The 9,263-nt window shown below is 34.4% G+C and overlaps 1 protein-coding gene across 2 annotated transcripts; it reads left to right on the top strand.

The window, feature by feature from the left end:
• The first annotated feature begins 390 nt into the window (after window positions 1-390).
• LOC107568266 (serum response factor-like) lies at window positions 391-7,772 on the top strand. Of its 2 annotated transcripts, XM_016254203.1 has the most exons (6): window positions 391-720; window positions 2,292-2,438; window positions 4,544-4,645; window positions 4,731-4,922; window positions 5,081-5,157; window positions 7,374-7,772. In XM_016254203.1, the coding sequence occupies exons 1-6, from the start codon at window positions 471-473 to the stop codon at window positions 7,461-7,463; spliced, it is 858 nt and encodes a 285-aa protein (XP_016109689.1). In that variant the 5' UTR covers window positions 391-470; the 3' UTR covers window positions 7,464-7,772. The 2 variants fall into 2 exon arrangements, with proteins under 2 accessions (XP_016109689.1, XP_016109690.1); XM_016254204.1 differs by lacking the exon at window positions 2,292-2,438 and having other exon boundaries at window positions 394-720; window positions 7,374-7,771.
• Window positions 7,773-9,263: the final 1,491 nt, after the last annotated feature.

Genomic DNA, 9,263 nt, shown 5'->3' with positions numbered 1-9,263 from the left:
TAATAAGTAAATAATAATTATGATTAATTAAAAAACATTTTCCCAACAAATGCCAGTTTTAGCATATCTGTGCTGTGTTGTGACAAAAAAGAACAATGGTTGTCGCCCTAAATTTGTGTTCCTAAAATATTTTAGCAACAGTTTACAGTATGGTCCCATAAAATAAATGCATTAACTAATATTAACTAAAAATAAGCAGTACGTTTGATAGTTTTTATTAATATTCAAAGTTAATTATCATTAATTAATAAAAATACTAAAGTTGTTAGTTCATGTTTGCTCGGGTTCATTAAATAATATTGACATTATCAACTTACAGTTTTAATAATAATGTATTAGTTAACATTAAGATTGATGCATTTTAGAAGTGTTTTTCATTGTGAATTCATGCCAACTAATAAACTAACGTGTTAACAAATGGAAGCTCATTGTCAGCGGTCTTGTAATTTCTGTCTGTGCGGTTGCAGGAAATGATCAAGCCGATGTTCATGGCTGCCTCTTTACCCGGAGGAGGCACCAGCACCAACAGCACCACCACACAGTCGTCGGCCTCTTCCTCTCCCTCCTCTTCCTCCGTCTCCATGCATGCATCCAGCAGCACCTGCTGGCCGGTGGCCGCCGGGATGAACGCTCAGAGCGTCTCCAGTGCAAACGGGACGGTGCTCAAGAGCTCTCCGGCGGGGGTCATGCAGCTGCCCGCCGGATTCACGCTCATGCCAGGTGGGGCTCCTCGCCATTCATTCATTCATTCGTTCGTTTGTTGCATGCAGTTTTTCTCACTTTCACAGATTGAGGCTTATTTGACTTTATTTGAGGGGTTTTGCATGATGCACTGCATCAGCTTGCACGACGTCTTTGTGTTTTAATACACATAAACTTTTTTGCTTGCATGTCTGCATACTTTGAATTCTGCTTTCCACTGATTCGTCTGTGTAAAGGCCTATTCACATCAAGAGTGATGCAAAAATTACTTGACTCATAGAGAAACTCACAATATATAAATTTTTTTAAACATGACATAATGCTCTCCTTTTTTTTAAAAAAATACTTGTAAAAAGTCAATTCTGGACACCTTTTCATTTTCGTTTATTTTATTTATTTTTTGGAAAGTAGTAAGTAAAGTATGTCAGAAATTAATCAAAAGCATAGTTAAACAATGAAATTCTTGAAAAGAAAAATCGAGAGTAATATGAAGTCTTGTGGTGTGAACAACATGCAAAAAAAATAATAAAAAATTACTTGAAATCAAATAAGCTTGCCAAGACAATTTCTCATTTTAATTTTAGAAAACATGATGTGCTAAAATAAAGCAATAAGCCCCAAGAAGCCGTGGTTTACAGTGAATTTATAACAGCTAAGGGGCGTTGTTAGTTACGTGAAGCAGAGTGCCTAAAACCCCCTTAGCTGTTATAAATTCACTGTAAACCATGGCTTTACGGGGCTTATTGCTTTTATAAAACAGTTATTCCATATACGTAGTTAGGTTTCACAGAATAAAACAGAGCAAATAAAGTGTAATGATATTAATAAAAACAGTATTCTTCCACCAAACAATGTAGTTCCTCTGAAACAGTTGTGGTTTCAACAAAGTGGTTGTCGAGCAACACACAGAAGTAAAGAAAGGTGTGTGTTTATAGAGTAATTTACAACAGCTTCGAACGCGGCTCAGCCAATCAGAATCAAGCACCGGAACTATCCGTTTTATAATAGCTGAAACTGAAATTAAAATTAATAAAAAAAAATATATATTTATGTGTGTATTTTAATTTGTTTATTAGTAAGTTATATATTTATTAATAATAAACACAGATAATATAAAATAAATAATAATAAATAGAAATATTATTGTTTTATGATATTATTTTAAAACCTGACAGAAAATCTTACTAGAAACTATAATAGTACCTCAGTGAGACTAAAATAACACTAATGGTTAGAAAAAGTTTACGTATTTTTTTAAATACGTAATTTTTATAAATCAGTGTGTATACTCGCATATTTACTTTTGACTGATGGTTACACCACTTGACATTTTTACATTTTCATTTAAAATAGTATAAAAAGCTTTGTCAAAAAACTTGAAACCAACATAAATACTAAAATGGCATTTCTAATAATTTGGCATTTGTTTTAAACTAGATTTTTTAAATATCTTAAAATATCCTCATTTTACGATGCGAAGTCTTGACTCGTTAAAACATGCGCTTGCAGTGACTAGGCCTGGAACGGGTGAGTGTTTGGCGCGTGCCGCTCTGCTTGGCTTGCTGAGGGTGTCGCTGTGTGTCCCGCAGGCGCTTCTCTTCCTCCTGGCACACACACTATTCCTCTCAGTCAGCTGCAGACACACACTCTGGCCATACAGTGTCCACAGACGCAAAACACACAAGCCAGCACACAGGCCACGCTCTTCCGCCTGCCGGCTGCCGTCTCGCTCACAGGTCAGTTCTTTTTCACACTCTCTGCGCTCCAGGACCTGCACGCTTCAGCCGTCTCAAATGTGCTTGTCATAGCAATGGCATTTCAAGGCATTTTGTGTTACTTTTTGTGTTAAAATTTGAAATTATTGTAATTATTTGAAAATCGAATTATTTCAACTGTGTGAATTTTACTCTAATATTACATCAATAACGGTTCATATATTATGTAATTATTTATTAAATGAACAATATTTGTTAGTAAAATGAATAATAAAGCAATAAGCCCAGTGAAGCCATGGTTTACAGTGAATTTATAACAGCTAAGGGGCATTGTTAGCTGTTATAAATTCACTGTAAACCACGGCTTCATGGGGCTTATTGCTTTTATAAAACGGTTATTCCATATGCGTAGTAAGGTTTCACAGAATAAAACAGAGCAAATAAAGTGTAATGATATTAATAAAAACAGTATTCTTCCACCAAACAATGTAGTTCCTCTGAAACAGTTGTGGTTCCAACACACAGAAGTAAACAAAGGTGTGTGTTTGTAGAGTAATTTACAACAGCTTCGAACGCGGCTCAGCCAATCAGAATCAAGGACCGGAACTCTCCGTTTTATAAACATAATTTGCACACAGCTGTTTAGGGTTGTGCACAAGTGCGTATAGAAGAAAATTGTTGCAATTTCTTTATTTCATATGGTCATGTTTTTAAGCCCCCTTTATTATTAAAAATAATTCTGTTTAGCTTTATTTTCATTTTTAGTCATTTTAGTATTTCAAATTGGATTCATATTTTTAACTATTTAAGTTAGTTAGGGCAACATTTATAATTTGTTTAGGTTTTCATCTAATATTTTAAGAACTTATTACCTTTATTTATTACATTTATTTCAGTTTTAATAATTTTTGTACTTATTTCAGCTAGGGCTGTGCAAAAAATCGAATGTGATTTTCATGCGCATCTCGTCAGTAAAGCCGGTTCTGTGATTAGTAGTAAATCTCCATCACGTGCGTTCAGATGGAGCGGCATTTACTACACAGAGCCGTAGTTCACTGACAAGCTATGCAATATCGCATTCATTATCGGCAATGAATCGCCTGCAATTTTGAACTCGATTTTGTGTAGCTTGTCAGAGATCTTCGGCTCTGTGTAGTAAATGCCGCTCCATCTGAACGCACGTGATGGAGATTTACTACTAATCACAGAACCGGCTTTACTGACAAGATGCGCATGAAAATCGCATTCGATTATTTGCACAGCCCTAATTTCAGCTAGTTACCAAGCCAACCTTTCTATTTGTTTGGTTTTTGTTTCTAAGTTTGATTTTCATCAAATATTTTAAGTACACGGCACAAAATGATTTTCTTAGTATTTTTGTCGTTTTCTAGTATAAATATCAAAAAATTCTTGAATCAAGATGCATTTATTTTACAAGTGAAATGATCGTCAATTTTATTAGTTTTTGCTTAAAACAAGCAAAACTATCTGCAAATGGGGGAAGAAAAATAATCTTGTTTAGCCTTTGAATTAAGATTTTTTTCTTACCCCATTGACAGACATTTTTGCTCGTTTTAAGCAAAAAACTTAACAAAATTGTAGTGTTGTTTTTTTTAGAGAACAAGACTTGATATCTTAAGTCATTTCACTTGTCAAGTAAATGTATCTCGATTCAAGAATGTTTGGATATTTATACTAGAAAACAAGACAAGAATACTAAGTAAGAAAATCATTTTTTGCAGTGCATTTATTAATTAGCTTTAATTTTTATATATTCAGTTTTAATTTTAGTTTAAGTTTGTTATTGTCTTGTCGTTTTTTATTTATTTATTTTTTTTTAAGTTTTCTTTTTTGCTTTATTTTTTTTAATTTAAGTTTTGGTTATTTAAGTATTAATATATATATAACTTATTCGTATTTATTTAAGTTAGTTTGCAAGGCAACGTTTCAAAAAAAATTTTCTTCGTTTATATTTGCCACCTAATATTTATTTTCATTTAAGATTTATTTCAATTAATGAAAATAATTTTTAATAGTTTTATTTTTTACCACGTTCCATTCATTCGTGCATGTAGTTATGGCCAGTATGAAGTGCAGTGAGGATGTGTCTGTGGTTTGTGTGTCAGGTGGTGCGATGCCTCAACATTTACAGGCCTTCCGGGTTCACCCCAGTCCTCAAAGCAGTGACAGCAGTCCAGAGATCAGCCAGACCTCCACCAGCTCCACTGGTACTTACAGCATCACCCTTTCTTGCCCTCAGATACTGTTCTGATCAGTGACTTTAGTAAGACGTCTCCTCTGTCTCTCCCACAGCAAGCCACACCGCTACGATAGTCACTTCCTCAGTGCCTTCTTCAATGGCAGGTCACATGATGTACCCCGGAGCGCACGTCATGTACGCTACATCCACCCCTACCCTTGCCGACGGGGGTCTAACTGTGCTCAATACCTTCCCACAAACACCCGCCGCGATGCACATGTCCCACACACAAGCCCAAGACTCAGGTCCGTCAGACGTCACCGTGTGTGTTAATGTCTCGCTTTAAGATGCACGGGTAGTCTTTAAACAACATTGAAAAGTCAGGAACTTATGCTAATTCTGACAATTACGAACTGTACTTCCATTGTTACGAGGCTCTTTGTTTTGTTTTGCTCGTGTTTAGGTGCAGTTCCTCAGATGTTTTTCACGGGACCTCCTGGAACCGTACAGATCCCAGTTTCAGCCGTTCCACTACATTCGGTAATATAGCTAACAATACAATAAATGTCACGAAAAGCTATGTACTTTGCCTCACACGGGTTCTGCTGAGAATGTTTTGCATTGTTGTATCCAAAAGTTTAATGGGTTTTGTTTGTAGGAGTAGCTTCTGAAACAGGCCTATTAATGTTCTAGTTAGTAGAAAAAAATATTTTTTTCTTGAATCACATATTTTCTCATAATATTGTTTTTGTTTTTTTGCTTATATTTTTTCAAAACTTTACAATATTAAGCTTTTTCTTAAAAAAATTCCGCCTTTATTCTCAGAATAGTCAAATTTTATTTTTAAAGTGCCCCCATTATGGATTTTTGAAAATGACCTTTCATGCAGTGTGTAACAGCTCTAAGTGAATGAAAGCATCCTGCAAAGTTTTAAATCTGAAAGTGCACTGTGTATAAAGTCATTGTCTCTCAAAAGAAAGAGTCGACTTTGAAACATTTAAACGTGTTGTTTTTAAAACAAATCCCAAGCCGTTTCAACTTGATGTCAACATGAAACATTAGCATATTGCCCGTCCACTTGTTGGAGTTTTCGCGTTGGTCTGAATGAAAATGTAAATTAATTCTTTGCCACTATGTGCCGCTTTTGGAGCGTAAAAATAGCTGTTTCCCCGGTAACGCTGTACACAAAGCAGCACTGCGCTCACAAACGCAGCTTTTATTATGAAATGGAAATTAAATCAACCAATCACTGCAGATTAGCGTCACACAAAGGAGGGGTTTGGAAAAATGAATCGTTGAGCGAATCGTTTGGGAGTTGTTGAGCATATAAGGTAAAGATAAATGCATATTATAAGACAATGAAAGTGTTTTTTGACCTTGCATGCATGTCAACCTGTTGTTGGGGACTCCCAAAACCAAAATATGAACCTTTCAGAACCCATAATAGGGGCACTTTAAAACTTTTTAATTTTTCATATTGTTACGACTTTATTCTCGTAAAACAAAACATTACGACTGTATTTAACTTTTATTCTGGCAATGTTTTGACAAATAACATTGTGATAATATTTTAAAACAAATTTTGTTCTCATAACATTGTGATTTTATTTTCAAACTGTACAACTTTATTTTTAAACTACTGTGACTGTTGTTGTAATGTTATATTTATTCTCATAACAGCGGCTTTGTTCTTGTAATGCTACATTTTTATTCTCATAACATTAGGCCTTTACTTTCATTTGTGATTTTATTCTTATTACATTATGCCTTTGTTCTTTTTGGGGAAAAAAATGCGGTTTTATTTTACAAACTGCTGTTATTCTCAAAACATTTCAGCTTTATAGTTTTGCAATATTTTGACATTTTTGTAACATTACTCTGACAGTTTCAAATCAATTTTGTTCTCTTTACATTACGACTTCATTCTCAAAGAGTATGACTTAAAACAGTTTCTTTCTATTTGTAATGTTATGTCTTTAGTCTCATAACAACACCTTTATTCTTGTAATGTTATATCTGTATTTAAAAGTTTCTGCTTTATTCATGTAACATTGCTTTTAATCTTGTAACATTATGCTGTCACTTTCATAACGTTATGATTTTATTCTTATAACATTATGCCTTTGTTCTTGTAATGTTATAAGCCTGTTCTTAAAAAATCGCAGATTTAGTCTTGTAATGTTAACATGATTCTTGTAACATTATTCTGATATTTTCAAAACAATTTTGTTCTCAACATTACGATTGTGACTTTATTCTTGTAAGGTCATGTTTTTATTCTAAAAACAACGACTTTATTCTTGTAATGTTACATCCTTATTCTTTAAATGTTACTGCTTTCTTGTAACACAATGCCTTTAATCTTGTAACATTAGGCTATTACTATAACGTTACGTTTTTGTTTCTTGTAATGTAACAAGATTGTTCTCAAAACATTACGCCTTTATTCTAGTAACACTATGCCATTATTTCCAAAACATTACACCTTTATTCTTCTAATGTTTTGACATTATTCACTACATAACGTTTGTATTCACAACAATTTTGTTCTCGACTTTTCTCAAAACATTCTAACTGTTCTTATAATGTTGTGACCACTATTTTAATGTGCCATTAAAACACCATTGCGGATAATAGTATGACTGACAGTTAACAAAGTGCTGTTGATTCACTTTTAACTGCACATATGCTTATGAAGACGGATAAGAGTGCGCAGTAACTCGGCTCCTCTAACAGTTTTGTTTCTGTTTTTTCAGATGTTGATAAACCAGCAGCCCACCGGTAGCAGCAGCGCCACCCTCACGGAGCTGCAGGTGGTGAATCTGGACAATCCCAAAGGAGACTGACCCGTAACGCAGGAGGCCGGTGTGACCGTTCAGTCGCACTGATATTCCAGGGATCACTCATGCCATGCAGTCAGACTGCCATTGTATTTATTACTGCCTTCTCGCTGTGTGGGACATACGTCAATAATGAGGTGTAATGGGACGTTTGAAGGATGATCACGTCTCCTCACGGACTCGTTTTGGTGGGTAGTGTGATAATGGATGATTTTTGTTCACGCGCATCTATACTTCAGGATTTCATAGAGACGTGTCTGCACTATCGCTTCTGGGTCTTCACCTGTTTTTGCCGAGAGATGTATGATTGTTCACTTTCAGTAAATTCAAAACCTCTTCGCTGTACAACAGGTTCTTAGGTGAATTTCATGAATGCTTCCAAGAACTTGTCCAGGTCATATTTCACTCCCATCCAAAAGGAAAAAATTATTTTGCGTGAAATATTAAAGGAATAGTTCACCAAAAATGTCAAATTTGCTTAAAATGTGCTCACCCTCAGGTCATCTGAGATGTAGATGAGCTTTTTTCTAAATCAGATTTGGAGAAATGTAGCATTGCATCACTTGCTCACCAATGCTCTGCAGTGAATGGGTGCCGTCAGAATGAGAGTCCAAACATCTGATAAAAACATCACAATAATCCGCACAACTCCAGTCCATCAGTTAATGTCTTGTGAAGTGAAAAGCTGTGTGTTTGTAAGAAACAAAACATCAAGACGTTTTAAACCTTTGCTTGGGGAAAAATATTTTTCCCATTCTGACGGCACCCATTCACTGCAGAGCATCCACTGGTGAGCAAGTGATGCAGTGCTACATTTCTCCAAATCTGATTTTGGGTGAACTAATCTTTTTTTTTGTTTGTTTGTTTTTTGTCTTAAGACATTTTAACCACATTTTTGCTCTATTCTGATTTAGAAATTTTTTTATAAAATTAAAAATTGTAAGGTGGTTAGATATTGTTAGTATTGTTAAATAGCTTTTTAATTAATGAAAAATCTATTTTTAACTGTATTACAATAATAACAATCACATTTGAAAATATTTATATTAGGGATACACTTAATTGTCATGAAAATATTTTCACAATGCAAAAAAAAAAAGTTAGTGGTTTTTGCTTTGTGAAGTATTCTCATTTTTATTTTTTGAGTGAAATATGACCTGTGTGTTTGACTGTCTTTATATCGGCTGTTATAGTATGAAATTGTGTAAACACTAGAAGAAAGTGTTGAATGTACCATACTGTATATGGCCCTTATTGTACATAATCTGATTTCTGACTTTAACATACTGTAAGTAGCTCATATGGCTGCGTTTGAAATTAAAATGTTTCTGCACCCTGGATATAGATTTAATGTGAAGCACAGACGTCTGTTAGTGCTGTTTTTTTCTTTTCTTTCCTTTAGCACAGTGTAACCAGTCGTGGATGAAACGTTTGCTTTGTTCATTATCCTCTACATGCCATTTTCTGAAGAATTAGGTTTGTTTTTGTATTACATGCTGGGTAACTTTTAATTTGATTAAAATTTAAGTTGATATTACGAACACTGAAAGCGAAATCCTGTTTTAACCACTAATACAGACTTGTTGTAAAATAAATGCTGTAATTATGTATAGAGCTTTCTTTTGTAATAAAAATGTTTGTAAGAAACAAATCCATCAAGACATTTTTAACTTAAAACGGTTGCTTCTGGCTAAAAAGTCAATAATCCGTAAAAACACTTCCTCATTATGAACCGTTTTTGCTATTACTAAATACAGGTGCATCTCAATAAATTAGAATGTCGTGGAAAAGTTCATTTAGGAGCCC

The sequence above is a fragment of the Sinocyclocheilus grahami genome, unplaced genomic scaffold, assembly GCF_001515645.1.
Source record: "Sinocyclocheilus grahami isolate Dianchi unplaced genomic scaffold, SAMN03320097.WGS_v1.1 scaffold1229.1, whole genome shotgun sequence".
In the NCBI taxonomy this organism is placed as follows: domain Eukaryota; kingdom Metazoa; phylum Chordata; class Actinopteri; order Cypriniformes; family Cyprinidae; genus Sinocyclocheilus; species Sinocyclocheilus grahami.
Note: the sequence above shows the minus strand (reverse complement) of the source record. Positions and strands in the feature narration are given on the sequence as shown.